Source organism: Bicyclus anynana, chromosome 5, assembly GCF_947172395.1.
Source record: "Bicyclus anynana chromosome 5, ilBicAnyn1.1, whole genome shotgun sequence".
Taxonomy (NCBI): Eukaryota; Metazoa; Arthropoda; class Insecta; order Lepidoptera; family Nymphalidae; genus Bicyclus; species Bicyclus anynana.
The window spans coordinates 2,055,975-2,079,235 of NC_069087.1; the positions used below are offsets into that span (position 1 = coordinate 2,055,975).

The 23,261-nt window shown below is 37.3% G+C and overlaps 1 protein-coding gene across 2 annotated transcripts; it reads left to right on the forward strand.

Moving 5' to 3' along the window:
- On the forward strand, positions 1–22,734 carry LOC112047518 (superoxide dismutase [Cu-Zn]). Of its 2 annotated transcripts, none has more exons than XM_052881896.1 (4): positions 1–192; positions 19,686–19,756; positions 21,314–21,556; positions 21,941–22,734. In XM_052881896.1, exons 2-4 carry the CDS (start codon positions 19,703–19,705, stop codon positions 22,193–22,195), a joined length of 552 nt encoding a protein of 183 aa, XP_052737856.1. In that variant the 5' UTR covers positions 1–192; positions 19,686–19,702; the 3' UTR covers positions 22,196–22,734. The 2 variants fall into 2 exon arrangements, with proteins under 2 accessions (XP_052737856.1, XP_052737855.1); XM_052881895.1 differs by lacking the exon at positions 1–192 and adding an exon at positions 7,716–7,798.
- Positions 22,735–23,261: the final 527 nt, after the last annotated feature.

A 23,261-nucleotide genomic window follows, 5' to 3' on the forward strand; every position in this document is an offset into this window, starting at 1 on the left:
GACACGGATCGGGTTCCGTGGCCGTCGCGATATTCTCAATTATATTTGTTTTTCAGTAATTTCCAACTGAAATTCCAGTTATTTCTAACTTAATTTCGATATTGTTTGTGACTGAAATAAGTTCAAGTGATAATTGTGATAGTGTTGTTTGTTTGTGTGTGAAAAGTTTTGTTATTGTTTTCGGAAAATTATGTAAGTTTATTACCTCATTTGCAGCTAATAATACGTTGAATTTATGCAGTTGTGCATGCAAATTGCAATTAGTTTCGACTATAAACGTGCAGTTTTGAAAAGTCTTCCTATTTGTGATGACTCTATAACTGTTTGTGATAACTCGATTACTATTTGTAATGACTCTATTTTAGTCTAGGTGTATTATTTATTTGGCCCTAGACCAGAGGTTCCCAAACGTTTGTCTTATACATCTTACCTCGCTTTTTGGCTTAGATTAGATAGGAGATACGAGTAGCTTAGATAATGTAACATATCTGCAACTAGTTTTATTTCTAACTAGCTGACGCCGCGCGGTTTCACCCGCGTGGTTCCTGTTCCCGTAGGAATACGGGGATAAGATATAGGATATAGCTTTCCTCAATAAATGGGCTATCTAAAACTGAAAGAATTTTTCAAATCCTATCCAAGTAGTTCCTGAGATTAGTGCTAAAACTATTGTTTAACTAAAACAAAGAAACAAACAAACTCTTCAGCTTTATATATTAGTATAGATATAGATTAAATGTTTTACACATTTATCAAAGAATATAGCAAAAACATTCGAAATAACATAATACGGGAAAAACATAATATAATACGGAGATATTTAGTCTTAGTCGTTAGTATAATTTAGTTTTCTATTGGTGAAACTTGGTGAAAATTTTTCAAAAAGGTTAAGTATTTTTTCAGTTTATTCGTTTCGTACAAATTCGTTACATACAAAAATACAAAAATACAAATCTTTCTTCTACTTATTAGTACAGAAATTAAAATTGATGTCTCCATACCAAACTAAATTTTATGACGTTGTTGATCAATGCTCTGGAATAGAGTTATAGAAAACGTGATGTACGGCTTTTTTTATAGAATATTTGCCATGTATTTTAAATATGACCAATATTCCCATTTCCCTCCAACTAGTCGGGAAAGACTGTATTGTGAGTGGGTACGACAAAAGACCACCGGGCGGAGATCGAACCACCACCGCTCCGTGATGAGTCCGACCGCTTTAACCGTTGAGCTATTGAGGCTTGGTTTCATTTTTTTTTAAGTTTGAGTACTAATTGTAAGTATTACCAAGTCGTTGGTGCTTGCTAGTATGCATTGCTAGTGTAACTGTTTGTTACATTAGAATACATGTTCAGGGTAATATCAAGGTGATATGACCGTGTTCAGATTGTTGCATAGATATTAAAGGTCATAGCTCATTCAGACCACATGGCACCGCCTCGCTTCGAGCGGTTAGTATGGAGTAATAAGGGCATACGCTCACTTCATCAACTCCGGAACACCTTGCCCGCGGCCACGCGCGGCTAATGGTAGCGGTGGACCTCTCATGCTAGCCATTCACCTTCCGATATACCCACATGCGTGCAGCGCTGCGGGCATGGTGTCCAGTAAAACTCATAGTGTGTTGGTCGCAATTTTGCTTCACGTCGAGCAATTTTCACGTCGAGCCGTCATGCACAATGCGACCACAGACGATGAGTTTTACTAGTCATCTTGGGTAGGCATATGGGAATAACCGTGGGTGGCTAGCACTCGGTGACCTGTCACCTTGACCAGTTGGGTTAGAATATGCTGCTGCTTATACTCGCACGTCGCACGACCGCAATTCCGTGATTATTATGGAAAGTGAATGACTTGCATTAGAGGTGGACGTGATAGCCCAGTGGATATGACCTCTGCCTCAGATCCCGGAGGGTGTGGGTTTGAATCCGGTCCGGGGCATGCACCTCCAACTTTTCAGTTGTGTGCATTTTAAAAAATTAAATATCACGTGTCTCAATCAGTGAAGGAAAACATCGTGAGGAAACCTGCATACCAGAGAATTATCTTAATTCCCTGCGTGTGTGAAGTCTGCCAATCCGCATTGGACCAGCGTGGTGGACTATTGGCCTTCTCATTCTGAGAGGAGACTCGAGCTCAGCAGTGAGCCGAATATGGGTTGATGACGACGACGTAGCTTAAAGTTTAAACCCGTCCGGTATCTACTTACTACATCTACTCGTATTTCAGTGTATCGCCTGAGGCTGTTGAATACATATTCGTTTACTCTCCGCAGAGCGTCGGTATTGAACTTTGAAAGTAATTAGATCAAGGCGCACAGCTTAACGAGTACAGCTTCGAATCATTACAAGATATGCTATCACTTCGATGCAATACAACATACTGGTTATAAGGGCCAATTACAGAACATATTTATTAATCTGTGGGCTAATTAAACTATTTTTGTGCGTCATATTATGGCTGGTGGGTGGCTAGTTACCACCCTACCGGCAAAGACGTACCGCCAAGCGATTTAGCGTGCCGGTACGATGTCGTGTAGAAACCGAAAGGAGTGTGGATTTTCATCCTCCTCCTAACAAGTTAGCCCGCTTACATCTCAAATTGCATCATCACTTACCAGGTGAGATTGTAGTCAAGGGCTAACTTGTAAAGAATAAAAAAAAACTATAGCTTGGCAAATTCGTTCGTAACACTCCCGATGCCCCGCGTGCACGACTTCATCCAAGCGCAGTCCTTCTCTCTGTCCTCCGTCTTTCCTCCCCCGTCGCCCGCATACCATGGGAGTGTCATCAACGAAATTGCAAAGCTATGATATAAGCTGCAGTGGTTTATGTACAGCTCACGATTGAAAAAGTCATCATTTATGATTCATTGTGGTCTCTGGTATGGTGGTAGTGTTGTGGTTTTCAAAAGAGAGGTCCTGGGTTTGATTCCCAGCAGGGTCAATTTTGGATTTTGTCTAAAATGGATCCGGTTTGGTTTGGTACAGCCATCGGCCGTTGCTAGCTACTCTATTGCCAAAGACGTGTCGCTCAGCGATTTAGATGCTGCAAAGAAACCTTCTGAGGTATACGGTATAATAAATTTTAAGAGGCCTCTGAAAATGGAAGCGGATACTTGGCAAGCCATCTTGCATCTGTAGCTTCTCTTGTAACAACCCGATGTTGCGCGCGGGGTGGGGGGCGTGTAGCGATGAATGAAAAACCCACGCACGATTTCACACCCGCGCAGTCTTTCCGCCCGTCACCAGCATGTTATCAACTAACTTGTCAGATATAGATTGTATTGAAATTGTAAAGTATTGCGGCATTTTTTCTTGTAGGCGCAGAAATATTTGCTCAGTTTAAAAATAGCAATTTTATATTTACAGTAACTAAATAATTAATTCGCAATATAATCTGTATCTGTGCCAAATCTATGTAAAATTATGCTCTTGGGATCAAGGCGCGCTTGGAGCCGTTGTAACTTTAGTTGTAAAATTTCGACTTTACTTACCACCATAACAACGTAATTTACTTGAAAAAATATTTTGAATTATAACAATCATAAATACCTACGTGCTATATTCTTATGGAGCATGATATGCGTTCAAATGCATTCCACTCTAGGATGTGATTCGTACTTAATTGTATGTTCTGTGTACCTTTTTTATTAGTGGGTTTTACAGTTATCATCAGATAGGCTTCGTTGGACTATCAATTCATTGCTTGGTTTCAGTGCCGTTCTTTATGAAATTAAAAGTTACGCTACCGCTGTATCATCCTTATCAATGATACGGGGCCCCCAGAATACAGGTGCCCCTTACGTGTGAAAGCTGAATCTGGTGCTTCCCGAAAGAAAAAACTAATAAAAAACTGCTTATAGAGTTTCACTTCAGAACAAGACAAGATTGCTTTTGCACAAAAAAGCAATCTCTTTTTTTTTTGAGTTAAGCGTACGCCCAAAAGTTGAAAACATCCTTACATAGGTTAAGTCACTTTCATATATAAGTAAGCAGTTTTTATATCGTGAGAATTTTTAACCGACTTCAAAAAGGAGGACTTTCTCAAGTTGATCTGTTTTTTTACCATTTATTTGGCGTCTCAACTAGTTTTGATTCGGGGCCCCTGCAAGGCACGGTACGCCACTGGTCTAAACAATGTATGGTTGGGTTTAGGGTAGGAGTAGGGAAGAAGTGCACCTACCGAAGAAAAGTCCTCTAGTTGTTAACACTTTCAGTTCACGATCTCAATATAACAACAGTGAGCTTGATTTACGAGTGCCGCTGGCTGGGTTGCGGTAGTTATACGAAATGTTCCCGTAGCTCAGTCATCAGGCGGCGAGTCGGAACACCGTGGGGTTTTAGTAGGTTGAAGTCTGACATAACCTTCTTACCTCTCCGTGGTAATGGTGGCGAGAAGGTATCCATGAGGATTTCCCCGCCTAAAAAAAAGGGAAGAACTGCACATAAGTCAAAGTGAAGCTTGACCGGGTCCGTTAGTAACACTATAGTAGTCTTGTCTTTGCCGATTCGGCAACAGCGACTAGAAAACGTTGCGTTATACGAGTGTGGTAATGGTGGCGAGAAGGTATCCATGAGGATTTCCCCGCCTAAAAAAGGGAAGAACTGCACATAAGTCAAAGCGAAGCTTGACCGGGTCCGTTACTAACACTATAGTAGTCTTGTCTTTGCCGATTCGGCAACAGCGACTAGAAAACGTTGCGTTATACGAGTACAAAACATTTTCCTCAAATTTTGACGAACCTTTATATATACTTACAATAATTGTTTTACTTCCAAGTAATAGGTAAAATACCTGAGATGCAAAAAAAATTATATTTCATTATGCTTATCATAATTAATTCAGTACGTGTGTGTTATTTATATTATATTATCTTATTACCATTTTTTTTTCTGTTGTAAACATTTACCTTTTTTATTAAAATTAAAAGGACGCACAATCATGTAGAAATTTTCACATTTTGCTTTGACAGTCTGAGACTTTTAATTTTAAAAAATTTTGAATCACATTATATGATTTATGAACAAATTTTTAACACTGTAACTCTAAAAATGAAGGACTTTCCATACAAACTTTCAACCCCTATTTCACCCCCTTCTTATTACACTTTCGCAATAAAAAGTATGGTTATACACCGTGTTTCATTTGAATTCATTCAGTAGTTTCAGCGTGATGCCCGAATAATAAAAAACACGGGCAGACAGACAGACAGACAAAAAATTGAAAAAAAATATTTTTAGCTTCAGTATCGATTATATAATGCCCCGAACAAAATATTTCAATGTACAGAATGTACAGAATACGTAGGTATTATAAGTACAGCTTCTTCGACAGTATATAGTACGCAGACCCGAAATATCGTACAATACAATATAATATAGAAGTAAGGGTGTAATAAAAAGGAAAGATTTGATTGTTTGTTTGTTGGCATTGAATAGACTCTTTTTTTTTATTCTTTACAAGTTAGCCCTTGACTACAATCTCACCTGATGGTAAGTGATGATGCAGTCTACTTGTTAGGAGGAGGATGGAAATCCACACCCCTTTCGGTTTCACACGGCATCGTACCGGAACGCTAAATCGCTTGGCGGTACGTCTTTGCCGGTAGGGTGGTAACTAGCCACGGCCGAAGCCTCCCACCAGCCAGACCTGGACAATTAAGAAAATCTCAATCTGCCCAGCCGGGGATCGAACCCAGGTCCTCCGTTTTGTAAATCCACCGCGCATACCACTGCGCCACGGAGGCCGTCAAACTACTAAACCGATTTGAAAACTACTAAACCGATTTGAAAATTTCTTTCACTGTTGGGAAGATACTGTATCCCCGGGTGCTATAGGCTATATCTTAACCCCATTCATACGGGAACGGAAACCACGCGGGTGAAACCGCGCGGCGCCTGCTAGTACCTATGTATTATGTATATTTTTCGAAGTCGTCAAGGAAATATTAATTTAGTACTCGTAGGTATAGTTTTACCGCAATGAACGCACTATAGAGCTTGTCAATTCAATTTGGCTGATTGTCTGTAGGTAGGGGCTTCCCGGTGTCGAGTTACCAGGCCAAAGTCGTATGTATTATGAGACAAGGTAATAAGAAATCCGGGCAATCCACAGAATACATAATACATAATAGGTATACATAGTGTGGGTTCGAATCCGGTCCGGAGCATGCACCTCCAACTTTTCAGTTGTGTGCATTTTAAGAAATTAAATATTACGTGTCTCAAACTGTGAAGGAAAACATCGGGAGGAAACCTGCATACCAGAGAATTTTCTCAATTCTCTGCGTGTGTGAAGTCTGCCAACCCGCATTGGGCCAGCGTGGTGGACTATTAGCCTACCCCCTCTCATTCTGAGAGGAGAGAATTAAGAAAATTCTCTGGTATGTAGGTTTCCTCACGATGTTTTCCTTCACCGTTTGAGACACGTGATATTTAATTTCTCAAAATGCACACAACTGAAAAGTTGGAGGTGCATGCCATTTTAAGAACACTCGCATATCTTCAGTCACCTAAAAACTAAATTGAAATCGCTTCATCGGGAGCGATTCTTTTGGAGTTATGGTGCCGCAGACATCATCAGACAGTCAGACACGTCCACTTATAACAAAGAACGCAAAGAGAGGGGCTCTTTGTCAGGGGTTAAAAAGACTATAAGCCCTTTAGTTTAATAGTTAACTTACACTTACACAAACCAGTTCGGATGCACTCTTAATTTTGTTTTTATTTATTTATTTATTATCACATATTTACATAACGCGATAAACTATGTTTTCCATTACTAGGGATGTGCAACGGAAACTTATCGAAAACAATAAAATAGTAAAAATGTGCTTTGCGTCGTCATCTATTTGACAAAGATAAAACACCAATTTCAAAATGCACTAAAATTCCAAGATTTCCCTTAATTATTTTTCTGAATTCTGTGATCAGATCCTGTCCGAATTGACCATGCGACTATTTGGGGAGCATACCCTTTCAGTTTTAATCAAATAAATAATTTTCCCAATCGGTCCCAGCTTCTTTGAGTAATTTGAAAACTTGATTATATAAAAAAATCGTATACTCGTATGTGATAGTGATATTTACTACTCGCGGTCGACTGCGACTTTGTCCGCGTGAAACTCGATATAAACTTTCAACCCCTATTTCACCCCCTTCTATTTATATTTTCGCACGTTTTATATATGAATCGTTCAATAATAATTTAATAAAACTAAATAACTCAAAACATGAAAAATTCAACCTTCAAATTTTTAAATTCAATTCAATTCAATTAAAATTTAAAATCTAAAGGGGTTGCTAGAATTTTAAAGAAACTTGAAAAGATGAAGGACTATCAACCTCTGTTTCCTTGTTTATAGAATATGGACAGACAGACAAAAATATTTTTTTTTCTTCAGTATCGATTATTTAATGAATAATAACTAATATTTTCAAAATATCATTAATATACAGAATTTAATCTGTTACAGTTTTATTATAATTATAGATAGATAATATTAACTATCACTATGGAATATTATTTTACAACTCTTGCGGACATCCGCACTTGTGCGATTGCACACACATCCCTATTGCACCGAGTTTTTGCCACTTACTTGTATAGGTCCGGTAAACCGGTCCATAAACCATAATACTATGACCCCAGCGACCAGCCCCGCGGTGTTTAATCACATTCTGCATCTGTTGTGCGGTGGAGGAAAATGGATCACGTTATACTGGTCAGTTACACGCAATAAATGAGTACGACTTTAGATTTCATTGAGACACTTAAGATCTGCACCGGCGAAGGTAAGTCGTGTACAGAGATAAATTTTATCCTATAGATTATTTTTGATAACTTTTCTCAGTGTATAAAACAATTTCCATTGTTTTATATCAGTTTTCTATCATAGATATAGGCGTCATTAGATAATCTTCAAGCACTGTGTCAAGTCCATCGTCTATTTGGTGCAATAAATTGTTTCAAAGTTTGCCGGTCATCTTGTTTACGCTTGGTATGTACGTAACTTATGGATACTTGATCCTATATAGTTTCTAGAAATTAAAAAAATTGTGTGTGTATTAGAGTACTGTCTGTGCATCCTTTTCATCGCTGTACAGTTATCATAGATAGATATATTTCAATACATGACTTCAATAGTTAACTGTTAAAAGTTAAAGTAATAATTTTCATCCCCTACTATACAAAACACTCTGGTTTGGGACCAGCACACTTTCCAAACTCCGTAAAAATTTCACCCCCATTGTGATTAAGTTTTAAAGTATTAAACCGTTTTTGTGTAAATATTATATCTGTTTTACATTAGCTTATTTTATTTCTTGTTTGGGGTTGAATTTCATAACTTTGCAAAAATTCATCCCAGTTGTGGTTGCATTTTAAGTTACACCAAGTTGTATTAACATTAAACATCTATTATATTTAAGCTTATATCTGTTTTATAATAACAACCGATAGTAATAATATTATTAAATTTACGTAAACTATTCGACCTTGTTAATATGTTGTTTCGAGAAATAGTAATAACTTGATTACCGATATCAGAGAATTTGTTGCGGTTTGATTGATTTGTTTTTAAAAAGGTGTTATTTAGGTACGGCGACCTAAATAACACCATTTTTTAATGAATTTAAATGGTAGAGGTTACAGTTTACATTAATAATTTTTCGTCCCCTTTTATCCCACTAAGGTGTAAAATTAATAAATGTAGAATTAAACTTTATAATATTTTACAAATTGTAGTAATCCGTGGATGTAATTTGAAAAATGCAGGAGTTTACAAACTTGCATTCCTTATACTCACGATGGGTACTTACATGTGTAAACTTAGCATATTTTAACATCGCTTTTGCTAATGAATCTGTGTTATAATCCGATTGGAAGGTAAAGACATATTATAGGCATTAAACTAAACAAAATAATAATAACGATAATTGCTTATAGTAAAAACATACTTATTAACCGACTTCCAAAAAGGAGGAGGTTCTACGTTCGGCTGTATGTATGTTTTTTTTTACAAAGATACATGTTACATATACATTTCATTTACGGAACCCGCATCCAAAGCAGTTTAGTGGTTAAACAAACATCGGTTACAGAATCTCTTTTTTTGAAATCGGTTAAAAATTGTCGTGAATAAAATTTCTTCTTGTGCAACAGAACTAAGTCGATGCATTAATTACACATCTCATTAAGTATTGGCCAAGTATTAGCACCTAAATTAATAATACCGTTGGCCTATTCTCAACCTGATTTCGTACTTTGAAGGTGTTTATTTGAAAGCGCTGGAAAATTCCGATCGAATCTAAATAGAATACAAGTTACAACTTTGTTTGTTGTCAATTTATTATTGTTCTGTCATGTTCCAGAAATTGGCACGTCTAACAACAACAAATAAACAAACTTTTTTATAAATACTAAACTGATATGATATGTATAAGCCATAGTCATAAGCCATAGAAACCTCTGCCTCCGATTTCGGAGGGTGTGGGTTCGAATCCGGTCCGGGGCATGCACCTCCAACTTTTCAATTGTGTGCATTTTATGAAATTAAATATCACGTGCGTCCCAAGGTGCTGGAATGGTGACCCCGCACCGGAAAGCGCAGTGTTGGTCGACCCCCTAGTAGGTGGACCGAAGACATCTAGCGGATTGCAGGGAGCCGCTGGATGCTAGCGGCTCGAGACCGTTTTTGTTTGCAAGTCCATGCAAGAGGCCTATGTCCAGCTGTGGACGTCCATCGGCTGATAATGATGATGATGATGATGATGATGAGGGTATATTCCTTATGCCGGATTTCGTACTATTGTTATACCTACCGCTTTAAAATATACATATCTGCCTAAGTGGAATTACATTTTGCTCGTGGTCTTGTTCGATTTAATGCAACGACTTATCAATCAATTTAGGTTGTCGGTCGCCACAGGAAGCACACTTACTTAATACGAATAATACATAGCAGTAGGAATATACGTACGAAATTGGCTCAGTTGTTAAGATAGACAATCGCTTTGTATCCCTAGGGAAAAGTAGTTTTTTTATCTTAATTTAAATAGTTAATCATTTGGATTAAAGAAATTATTGAACCCTGAATTAAAAAAAAATTTAATAAAAAAAATTCAACCGACTTCCAACTCAAAAACTAACCTAAACTAAAAAGCAAAAAATAACATCTTACCTATGTGCTACCTTCTGATCAGTTTGAACGCGGTGCCAAGCCAGTGATATTTTAATTCAAGCCATTTAAATTACAAAATTTCTGTGGTTCTTTCAGAAACGGCTTTAATTAAAACATGACATTGGATTGGCACCGCTTTCAAACTGATCAGAAGGTAGCACATAGGTAAGATGTTATTTTTTGCTTTTTAGTTTAGGTTAGTTTTTGAGTTGGAAGTCGGTTGAATTTTTTTTATTAAAATTTTTATTTTTTTATTTTTAGTGTTAGCATAACTACTGAATGAGAACAAAAATTAATAAGCAATTAGCTAAAACGTTTTTTTCTCATGATAAGTATCTAAGTCCTACAAATCCAATTTTAAAATACTACCTTAACTCATATACAAAATTTCACTCCCCCTTTATCCACACGTAATATGAATATCCAGAAAAACGTGAAAGGTATCATAACTCATGAGTGGTCTTAACTGTCCTCCGTCTTCATCAGCTGACCCCCTATGTAGTCACAATCCATATGGGTGACAAGTTCTCATCAATATAAAATTAATCAAGTCCAAACACAATGTAGCTACTGTGAACCGTCGAGGAGTTCCCTTAACTGTCCTTCGTCTTCATCACCAGACCTTTAATACAATTACAACCCATTTAGGTGGAAAGTTCTCATCAATACAAATTTATCAAGTCCAAACACAACTGTGTGGCTACTGTGAACCATTGAGGAGTTCTGTTAACTGTCCTTCGTCTTCATCATCAGACCCTTAATACAATCACAACCCATCTAGGTGGAAAGTGCTCATCAATACAAATTAATCAAGCCCAAACACAAGGTAACTGCTGTAAATCGTTGACGAGTTGTGTTTCGGCTCCATCATCAGACCAACTCCAGACCTTCATAAAATTGTAGTGGTTTAAAATACCTTATGGAAACACTAACAAACACACTAGCCGTCTCTATAATTTTCGAAAGTTCCTCTCGATTTCTCCAGGATGCCATCATCAGATCCTGACATGAAAAAAATGGGACCACCCTGGAACCAAAACCCTTCAAACCAAAAAAAGAATTTTCAAGATCGGTTTACGGTTTTTAAATGACGGAATTATCGCTGAACATACATAAAAAAAAAACATACATACAGCCGAACGTAGAATCTCCTCCTTTTTGGAAGTCGGTTAATAAAGTAACATTCTAAATACAAAATTAGAATAAAAAAAACAGTTAATATAAAATATCATTAAAAATACTTAACTGCACCATGTTTTATGGGGTGGCCTGGTAACTCTTTATAGAAGGTTTATCCCTCTATGAAGAGATTTTTATAAAAAATATTTCACAATAATCAGCTGAGTATTCACACTATTTTATTAAGAGAATTTAACTATTTAGAAATTAACAAACTAAACTATTTACAAATCAACAAACTCACATTTATACTTATATGTATAATTAAGTTGGGGCTTAAAGTATAATTGGAACCAAGTTAAACCAACAAAAACCTACATTTCTAGAAAATAAAACAGTAACTGGAAAATTTGTTGTCCTTAATTGTATATAATAAAAAAGATTTTTTTATTATTTCACAAATGCTTGTATTTGTACAAGATGGTGATAACATTAGTTAATTATTCATTTCTTATCTTAGTGTGACGTTAATTATGGGAATATAAATTCAGAGTGTGTCTCGAAAGATCACTCAGTTAAATATTGTTGAAGGGGTCGGTAAGAATGTATTTTTTCTAATTTCAAAATAATATCAGACTTAAAAGCAGTTGCTTTATCTATACTTATATTATAAAAAGATAAAAGTTTGTTTGTTTACTTGAATTTAACGCAGGCTGTTAAACTATGGGACCGATTTGAAAATATCTTTGACGTTTACAATCCTGCAACCCTGATGAACAAAAGATCTATATTAATAATATTAATTATTTCTTTTTTCATTATATTTTCATTACGCGGGTGAAACTGTGGGGCGTTTGCTATCTATACTAATTTTACAAAGAGGTAAAGTTTATGGTCTTGTAGGGGTAGCTAATAGCTCTGGATCTATTAGCTACCCTACCCCAGAACACTAGAAAGACACGTAAAAGTCAAAAATAAAAGTCACAGGCGTCCGCTAGTCGTCGTCATCAACCCATATTCGGCTCACTGCAGAGCTCGAGTCTCCTCTCAGACTGAGAGGGGTAAGGCCAATAGTCCACCACGCTGGCCCAATGCGGATTGGCAGACTTCACACACGCAGAGAATTATGATAATTCTCTGGTATGCAGGTTTCCTCACGATGTTTTCCTTCACCGATTAAGACACGTGATATTTAATTTCTTAAAATGCACACAACTGAAAAGTTGGAGGTGCATGCCCCGGACCGGTTTCGAACCCACACCCTCCGGAATCGGAGGCAGAGGTATATATCCACTGGGCTATCACGGCTCTCTGTCTTGGCTTGCAAGTCCGCTAGTAAATAGATAAAAGTGGTAGTACATTTAAGATTTACTATAATAAAGTATTTATTGTAGTAAGTAGTTAGTGTTACATTAGCGTTTGTCAAACAATATTGCAATGGGTAAAAAACCACCAAAACCAACCAAAACCATTTGACGGCCTCCGTGGCGCAGTGGTATGCGCGGTGGACTTACGAGACGGAGGTCCTGGGTTCGATTCCCGGCTAGGCAGATTAAGATTTTCTTAATTTGTCCAGGTCTGGCTTGTGGGAGGCTTCGGCCGTGGCTAGTTACCACCCTACCGGCAAAGACGTCCCGCCAAGCGATTTAGCGTTCCGGTACGATGCCGTGTAGAAACCGAAAGGGGTGAGGATTTTCATCCTCCTCCTTACAAGCTAGCCCGCTTCCATCTTAGACTGCATCATCACTTACCATCAGGTGAGATTGTAGTCAAGGGCTAACTTGTAAAGAATAAAAAAAAACCATCCGGGTTGTCTCTGAATTAATTTCAACTCTTGAAAGCCATGACCATTCTTGTGGTCTATTTTTGCTTTGCTATATAAGTAATAGTGTTTTGTTTAATCACGCACAAATAATGAAAAAAAATAACGACCACATTGTGTTATATTTATACATCATGGTAAAAAACACAAAAGTCATTCATGATTGTAATTCTTTTTTGTCCAGTACCGGAAAGAAACATGTCGTATGAATAATTCGTCATATACCTAAATATAATTAAACGTAAAGAAATCTGGATTTTTTTATTGAAAGTTGGACAGAGTTGCGAGCGTCTATTTCTTATCTAACGCATTGATATTCTTAAAGATTCTCCAATTTGAATAAAACAAACACAGTTACGTAAGGCATGATATTGATTGATGAGAGGAGTGAAAACATTTATGATGGACATTTAAACCATCAAAAAAATAGAGAAACAAAAAACATACAAACAATTTCAAAAAACCTTTTTTTTTACTCAGTAAAATTAAGTTAACTGTTTTTTGAAAAATATTTAATGCACAGACACGATACGTTAGCGGAAGCCCGCAATTTCGTCCGTGCTGTGAATTGTAAATGTGACTTTCACTAGTAGTTATTATACCAGTTAAAGTCACATTTAAATCGGTTTAGCCGTTCGAGAGATTAATCGGAGATTGCCCAGACAGACAAATTAAAGCTTAATTGTGTTTTAGTATCGTAAAATAACTATATTGAGAAGACATTGTAAATCACAGACAGACACTTTTATTTATATGTATTTTACTTATATGTAGCGGACGCCCGCGACTTCGTTTGCGTGGAAATCAATGTAAACTTTCAACCCCTATTCCATCACTTTAGGGGTTGAATTTTAAAAATTCTTAAATTACATTATATTTTGATTTTTTTTTTGATTTTCTAGCGGACGCCCGTGACTTCGTCCACGTGAAATTTAGTTTTTCACAAATCCCTAGGGAACCATGATCTTTTCCGGAATAAAAAATAGCTTAATAAAAAATAGCTAATATGTGTTAACCCTTAGCAATATCTATTTCCAATCCAAATTTCAACTAAATCGGCTTAGTAGTTGCGACGTTTAAGAGTAACAAACATCCAAACAAACTTTCGCGTTTATAATATTAGTAGGATGAACAATTAAATGAGTAACTTTAAAAATGAAGGACTTTCCATACAAACTTTCAATCCCTATTTCATCCCCTTTTATTTTTATTTTAGGGTCAAAAAGTACCCTATGTTTTGCTTCAAGGTCCCATTTACGATCATATCAAAATTCATCTTGATCGGTTCAGCCTTTTAGCCGTGAAACGGTAACAGACAGACAGACTTACTTTCGCATTTTTAACCGACTTCCAAAAAGGAGGAGGTTCTACGTTCGGCTGTATGTATGTTTTTTTTTTTTAATATAGATAATAATGTATTGATGAACTTACGAGAATTTGATGTATGCTATACCTAAAATTAATTGAACCAAAACTATAAAAAGTGCAATGGAAATCCCCTGTAGCTAAAATCACGTCTAGAATAAGCTTTGAATGGGAGATATGAGATCTATTAATTAAAAAATATCCTAACAGTTTTCCTCGTCTTAGTAATTGTTATTCAGGATAGGGTCATAAAAAGCCAATCTGACTGGAATTTTAGGTTTCATTTTGTAATTATCCGCAATCTATTTTTCTTGAAATGTTAATGTCTAGCTATAATAAAAAAAATACAGAGAGGTTTAATTAAAAACCAAGATAGATAGGTAAAATAAAAATAAAATTTTGTGGTGAAAATCTTCAATTTGAAATTATTTCTTACAAAGTGGCATTTTTTTTATTTTTCCATTTCTTTGGCTTCGGTCGTGGCTAGTCACCCAGCTTTTGACTATCGATAGGCGCAGTGAGTGACTGACTGCATCCATGACTGGATGGTGGGTTCGATTCTTTGCTTAAAATTAATTTTATTATTAATTAGCGGGTTAATTAGCGACAGTAGTATCGCTGTGAAAATGGAGCAACTTCTCCCGTTTTCCCAACATTTCCCTTCACTGCTCTGCTCCTATTTATCATAGCGTGATGATATACTATGACCTGCCTAGGAGTATGAAGAACAATTGTAACAAGTTTCGTTAAAATACAATGAGTAGTTTTTGTTTCTATAACGAACATACAGACAGACAAAAATTTTACTGATTGCATTTTTGTCATCAGTATCGATCACTAATCACCCGCTGATAGTTATTTTGGATATTTCATGTTCAGAATTGACATCTCTACAGTATAGATTATACTACAGGCTCTATTCCTTTTTTTGAAGTCGGTTAAAAACGGGGTCATATCAACAACAACTATAAACTAAAATAAACTCGTAAACAAGGTTCTAGAATGTCCGTTCTAACCGCTATACTGGGCTCGTGATAATTAATTCTTGCCTACGTCATGAAGTTTGAAATCGAGATTTTCTTTCTTCCAAAAAAAAATATTTCTACTATTATGTAGGCTAACATTTATATACGAGTAGGTAGATCAAAACACCATAATATATCTACGTAATCCAATATTAAACGTATTTAACATTAAAATAACTTTGAATGTGTATTAATTTAAACTCCTTATAAATATTCTTTTTCACAAAAGTATAAAAATAGTATCACGGTAAGGTCGTTATTGTCAAAACAGCATATTCTTATTAATTTATTATGAAATACGGCTAACTGATCGTGGATTTTGAATCGTGACGCGTTGCAAGAACCAGCTCATGACTAAGGACCCCGTATGGGTTCGAAACTAATCGGGCATACTTTGACGTAGCCTATCACGTGAGTTTTAGCTGTGTTTCATAATCAATTAATATGAATAACAGTCACGATAGTTTTAATTCTAATATAGAATACGGACGCCCGCGAAGTCGTCCGCGTGGAATTTAGCTTTTCACAAATCCCACGGGAACCATAGTTTTTTCTGGGATGAAAAGTAGCCAATGTGTTAATCCAGACTATAATATTATAGTAGTAGTCGAGGCCTGAAAGAGTAACAAACATCCGTAACATCAAAATCATCAGTTTTCTCAAATCTCGGGAAATCATGGATTTTTTCGGGATAACCCATGTGTTAATCCAGAATAAAATCTATTTCCATTCCAAATTTCAGCCAAATCGCTTCAGTAGTAGCGGCGTTAAAGAGTAACAAACAAACATACTTCCATACAAACTTTCGCGTTTATAATATTAGTGGGATTCTATTTAGTTTATTCTGTTTAACGAAGTCGCTGACCTCATAATAATATTCTCATTTATGACTACAAGATGCAACTTATTATAATAAATGTGGAAATACCTGGCCGCAGTTTTTACTCGACTACAAGAAGGGTTATTAAATGTCAAGCTGCATGCTATAAATGTTAGTAACAGGAATATATTAAAATATGGAAATAAGGATAAACGTCTAAAGAAGCTCGATCATTATTATTACTACACGATGAACGGATAGACATTTAATCATTACAAAATAATGAAACAAATCATTACGGCTCATTATTATGACTGGGAAACCATATTAATAAAACGGGTCTCTATACATTCATACATGTGCGAAAGTGAATTTGTTTGTAATTTGTTCAAACTCAAAATTCAGGTTTCAGATTTCATTCACAACGAAATTACAGGGGGTCGAAAATGGTTTGAAAATTGCTTGGAGAAAAGTGTAGTACTGCCGTGCCCCTTTTTTTTGCTTTGCTCGACTTGCGCGGGCACTGCCATGCCCCCAGATAAAAGGAGATTCATCGGGAATATTCGTTGTCTATTATTTACCTACAACAGAGTACTTTATTGCATAACTATCACATATCACATACCTACTCAATGTATCACATAGGTGTCTGTTCACTATTGTGATACATTGTTATGTATCATAATAAACAACATAAACAAATGAGATCATTATGTATTCATACTAATAGAATGTACCTAATAACTACATGACTATTTCTATGCACTAATAAGGAAGAAAAATAAATAGATAGGCAACTAATTACTAATACACGATTTTCCGAACAGGAAAATTAAACAAGTAATCTATAAAACCGTATGCATCCTAGATTCCTAACCCACTTCTATGTATTTTTAACCACTTATGTAAAGATGAGAGGTTCTTATAAATATGTCTCTGTATATCGCATCGTAGCTTCATAACGAATTGATCGCTTATAATGCGATATTTTTACCTAAATACCATGATTAGTGGACGCTCGCAACTTCGTCTGTCCTTTAGACTCTTCTAAATTCGGCTCTCTCGCATAATCCGTTCTTAGCGGATGTCTACCAACTATTAACCACCTCCCTGTCAAATTTCAACAGTGTGGGTACGTTAAGCCTTTTGCTTTTATTAAAATCACATCACACTTCACACTAATATTATAAAGGCGAAAGTTTGTGTGTAAGTATGTTTGTTCCTCTTTTACGCTGCGGTTACTGAAGCGATTTGGCTGAAATTTGGAATGGAAATAGATCTTACTCTGGATTAACACATACTTTTCATCCCGGAAAAATCCATGGTCTCCGCGGGATTTGTGAAAACTGAATTCCACGCGGACGAAGTCGCGCGCGTCTGCTAGTAATGTATAAACAAAGCAGCAACCGATCCTATAAAACAAAAAATATTACAAACTACAAACGATATTTGCAGAATAGATAAACCCAACACCATGGATCGCCCCTTTTGTTCGACTCGCCATGAGTATCATCATCAAAATCATTATCAGTCGATGGACGTCCACTGCTGGACACAGGCATCTTGCATGGACTTCCAAACAAAACGGTCTCGAGCCAGCATCCAGCGGCTCCCTGCAACCCGCTTGATGTCCTCACTCCACCTAGTAGGGGGTCGACCAACACTGCGCTTTCCGTAAAGGAAAGGGTGTAAGGGGGAGGCTAGTACTAGTCAGTCTCCTCAACTGCCAACCTCCCCCTGCAGCCTGCAGATGGCACGACAAGGCTCTGGCGATCGACTAATGGCGGTATAACCATTCGAAACTGGCTGGATTTTGTAAATAGCACAGGCTGGTGTCGGGCAGTAACGACACCGGTGCGGAAAAATCCAGCCCTGCAAATGACCAACCCGAATGCCCAGATCATTTATGGGCAATTTCCTTATAATAAACTACAACAAACCCATGAGTATCACATACACAAAATATGGTCATAAATAAATATTATTTTCCTGCTGTCAAGGACTATAAATTGGACCTATCACAACATCTTAGCATCTTACGTGACAAGTTATTAAAACAGTTATAACGGGAATTCCAGAGTTATGACCTTGATTGTCTTACTTATTTACACTGTTAACTGATTAATCGGTGATTAATAGTGTTTATGCATTGCTTCATCGTGCGAGACACGATAGTTATTATGTTAATGCATGCTTAATTTACTCGTAATAATATGCTAATACGCGGAAGAGCTGTTTATGTGTGTTTGTTTATGTGCTAACATCTGCAATATGGTAGTTGACTCATGTCAAATTGAATATAATCGATATTAATTTCGAATAGTACACGGAATAAGGGTCTGAAATACATATACCTATACTAATTAACTAGCGGACGCCCGCGACTTCGTCCGCGTGAAATTTATTTTTTTAAAAATCCCACGGGAACTATGGATTTTTCCTGCATGAAAAGTAGCCTGTGTGTTAAAAATGATGTGTTCTGCAAAGTTGTAGTGGGTTACATTATAGGAGTTTCAGGTAGGATCCCTAATTTTTTTGAAAATATAATATAGCCTACAGCCTACCACGATAAATGGGCTATCTACCACTGAAAGTAATTTTACCACTGAAAGTAGTTCCTGAGATTAGCGCATTCAATCAAACAAACAAACAAACAAACAAACAAACTCTTCCGCTTTATAATATTAGTATAGATAAATGTTACGAATTTCTTATAAAATAATCATTTAATACCATCCGGCTGCAATTTTACTAGGCAACCTATTTGCAATGTGTCAATGTGAATATTGGCTTTTAGCATTTTCTGTTCTGTGATTTCTTATCCCAAATAAATTTTAGATTATTATATAGATGAGGGTATATATTTATTCTGCCGGATCTCGTAGTATATAGAGTCCTTTTCATGAAAGAAGTCCCGAAGTTAAAACCTGAACTAAAATTGACAGCGCCTTACACAAATGACAATAGGACCTCCATTACCAAATTACAACCGCCATTAAGATATTAGCGCCGCGTTTGGGGGACTTTTTTCATGAAAAGGACTATACGTCTTCATGTTTCATGTCAAGTTTACTAAGATTTTTGTTTTAACACTTAGTTGTTTTAAAAATATTCAGGAATTTAAACACCCAGAATAATAATTGGTGTAAATTAAACGCGATTACTATGCAAACGTCCCTTATACAAATCGGCCATGTCTTTTTGAATGTGACCGTTTCCACCAGTTTTGTTATCATTAGTATGCTAAGTTCATTTATTTTCCTAAATGAGTATAAAACTTTAAATACGTCAGAAAATTTCTTCCCTCGGGCGACAAAGAGTTCTGTTAATAATAATAACTTATTTACAGATAGAAAATAAACAAAGATGATGTACCAGATGATGTTTTTGGCGTCTGCGGCGCTGCTTGTGGCTGGGCATGTGAGTAATTTTTTAACATTTAATTAAAAAAAACAAATCTTGCAGTTTTTAATTACCAAGATAATCAAACTTCACATTAATATTATAAAGGCGAAAGTTTGAGACAGAGCCGTGTGGGAGAGCCGTGATAGCCCAGTGGGTAGGACCTCTGCCTCCGATTCCGGTGGGTGTAGGTTCAAATCCGGTCCGGGGCATGCACCTCCAACTTTTCAGTTGTGTGCATTTTTGTTGTGTGTGAGGAAAACATCGTGAGGAAACCTGCATACCAGAGAATTATCTTCATTCTCTGCGTGTGTGAAGTCTGCCAATCCGCATTGGGCCAGCGTGGTGGACTATTGGCCTAACCCCTCTCATTCTGAGAGGAGACTCGAGCTCAGCAGTGAGCCGAATATGAGTTGATGACGACGAAAGTTTGTGTGTGTAAGTGTATGTTTGTTCTTCTTTTACGCTGCGGCTACTGAAGCGATTTGGCTGAAATTTGGAATGGAAACAGATTTTACTCTGGATTAACATATGGCTACTTTTCATCATGGAAAAATCCATAGTTCCCGTGGGGGTTTTGACACATTACTAGCGCAACATCTTGTATTAATTCATGTCAAAGTTGTTAATGTAAACTAACTATAAAACACTAAACAGATTTTTGAAATTCTTTCACTAATGGAAAGCTACATTATCAGCAATTAATAACAGCTTAAACAGAAACTAGAACTGTACACGGGTAAAACTAGTTAATGTCCGCTAGTTTTTAAATAAATTTAAGATTTATAGTAAATCACTAGGTCTTATCAATCCACAATTTTTCGGCTCACTGCTGAGCTCGAGTCTCCTCTCTGAATGAGAGGGGTTAGGTCTACCACGCTGGCCCAATGCGGATTGGCAGACTACACACACGCAGAAAATTGAAAAAACTCTGGTATATAGGTTTCCTTACGATATTTTCCTTCACCGTTTGAGACACATGATATTTCATCATCATCATCATCATCATCATCATATCGGCCGATAGCCGTCCACTGCAGGACATAGGCCTTTTGTAGGGACTTCCAAACATCACGATACTGAGCCGCCTGCATCCAGTGAATCCCTGCGACTCGCTTGATGTCGTCAGTCCACCTGGTGGGGGGTCGGCCAGCACTGCACTTACTAGTGCGGAGTCCACAACTCTGGGACCCCATCCTCCATCGGCTCTTCGAACTATGTGCCCCGCCCATTGCCACTTCAGCTTTGCAACTCGTTGAGCTATGTCGGTGACTTTGGTACGTTTGGACGTTGGCTTTGATACTCCTAACATAGCTCGTTCCACCGCCCGCTTTGTGACTCTGAACCTTCTTACAAGGCCCATAGTTAGCGACCAAGTCGTGATATTTAATTTCAAATACATGATATTTAATTTCTTTAAATGCACGCAACTGAAAAGTTGGAGGTGCATGCTCCGGATCGGATTTAAACCCACACCTTCCAGAATCTGAGGCAGAGGTCATATCCACAGGGCTATCACGGCTCACTAAAATATAAAGAATCGCTAAAATATATAGAATCATTCCGTGTGTTCAGGACCACACCCACGAGCCCAGCACACGCACGGAAGGTGGGCCGCGGCGCGCCGTCGCCCGCCTCACCAGTCCGGACGGGCACGACGTGCATGGCAACGTGACCTTCACTGAGGAGGGGGACAAGGTCCACATCCATGGACACATCTACGGCATGCCTGAAGGGGAGTACGGGTTCCATGTCCACGAGCTGGGTGACATCACCGGCGGGTGCACCTCTGCTGGGGGGCATTTCAACCCTCACAACGTAAATTTCTTTTTTTTTTTATAACCATCATCTAAATAAAAGTCAAAATTCATTTATTTTAATTCGGCTTAGCTTACACTTTTGAAATGTCACGTAATTTTATAGGACAAAGTGATGATCAAATGAAATCATAATTCATTTATTTATTAGGCTTAGAAAAGTGCCATTGAAATGCCAAGTTATGTCATGATTAATTGGTGTTAATAAAAGTTGAAAACTTAAAATAAAGTTACGAGGTTTCCAAACGCGCCTTGATCCGAGAAGAACGTGCACTACCTTGTGTTTATTATAAGAAAATATACTTTATTTACGGTTACATAGAGTAAACCTTAGTCAGTACTATAGCAATGAGGCATCAGCCTTAATATTATATTCGTTTTGCAGAAAGACCACGGCCACCCTGACGACGAGAACCGCCACGTAGGCGACCTTGGTAATCTCGAATTCAACACTGAAAAGCTCGGCGAAATTGACATAGTTGACCGCCTGATCACTCTGCATGGAGACCACAGCGTCATCGGCAGGACTGTCGTCCTCCACGCGATGCCTGATGACTTCGGCAGGACCGACCACCCTGACTCGAAGAAGACTGGCAACGCGGGTGGACGCATCGCTTGCGGTGTCATCGGCCGCCTGTAATATCCTATTTCTAACTTTACTACTGAATTCTAAGACGCATTTAAGACCTATTTAATAAAAACTAAATCCATAGACTAAGCTAGGAATAGCCTTAATGATTGCTGATCTCCGATTGGAGATGGCACTATCTGAAGAAGAAGAAATCCATACATCTTCATTGGTCTATTTACTCTGGCAAGCGTATTTTTATCAGCAATGACTGCCTAATGATTTCCCTAAGAATTCCAAATTGTCGGTAGTCAGAAAAATACTACATTCAGCATCATGTTAGTCTTAAAGGCGTTTTAGAATTTGGTTATCTTACTTTTGCGTATAATTTTTGAAGACGTTTTTGAGATCGATAACTTTCAGCTCAGAAATTAAGGCTTTTGAATCTGTTTTATTACTTTTTGTTGTTCTTTTGAAGATCCTGTATTTTGTTATTTTATATTTGTGTTGGCTTTAGTCATTTATTAGCGTGAATATACAAAGAATACTAAAGTAATGAAATGGATTTGAACTATTTTTATGATATTCGGATAAAGTTTTTTTATTACTCAGTTTGTGTTTCTCTCTCAACCCTTCCTCGATGTTAAGTTAAAAGCGTTGAGTCCAAAATGACGATCTAATAATTTTAATAAAGTATCCCCTACTATCCTGTTCGGACTGGATGGGGTAGTAGTAGTACCCTATCCAGTCTGAATAATATCCTACAGTACGAGATCTTGCTCGACATTCTTAATTTTTATAAAAACTTGGTTATCAGCCCATATCATATTGTCCTGCTATAGATACTATTGGCATCCTTTTGTTGTCGATGTCCAGTCGTTTCGCACAAAACGTTTCGCATGGATAAGAACAGCGAAGATGTGGAATGCCCTTCCGGCTTCTGTGTTTCCTAATACTTATGATTTGTGCACCTTCAAGACAAGAGTGAATAGGCATTTTCTAGGCAAGCGCGCTCCAACCTAGACCTCGTCATTGCTTCCCACCAGGCATGATTGTAGTCAAGCGCAAGTCTATTATGAATAAAAATAAAAATAAAGTACAGTAGGCATCTACAGGAGTTTGGCCCGTAGTGTGACAA

Coding starts and splice junctions, on each gene's coding strand:
- LOC112047518 (XM_052881896.1), top strand. CDS start 19,703: ATGATGTACCAGATGATGTTTTTGGCGTCTGCGGCGCTGCTTGTGGCT. Junction 19,757..21,313: donor CGCTGCTTGTGGCTGGGCAT/GTGAGTAATTTT, acceptor CCGTGTGTTCAG/GACCACACCCACGAGCCCAG. Junction 21,557..21,940: donor GGCATTTCAACCCTCACAAC/GTAAATTTCTTT, acceptor TTCGTTTTGCAG/AAAGACCACGGCCACCCTGA.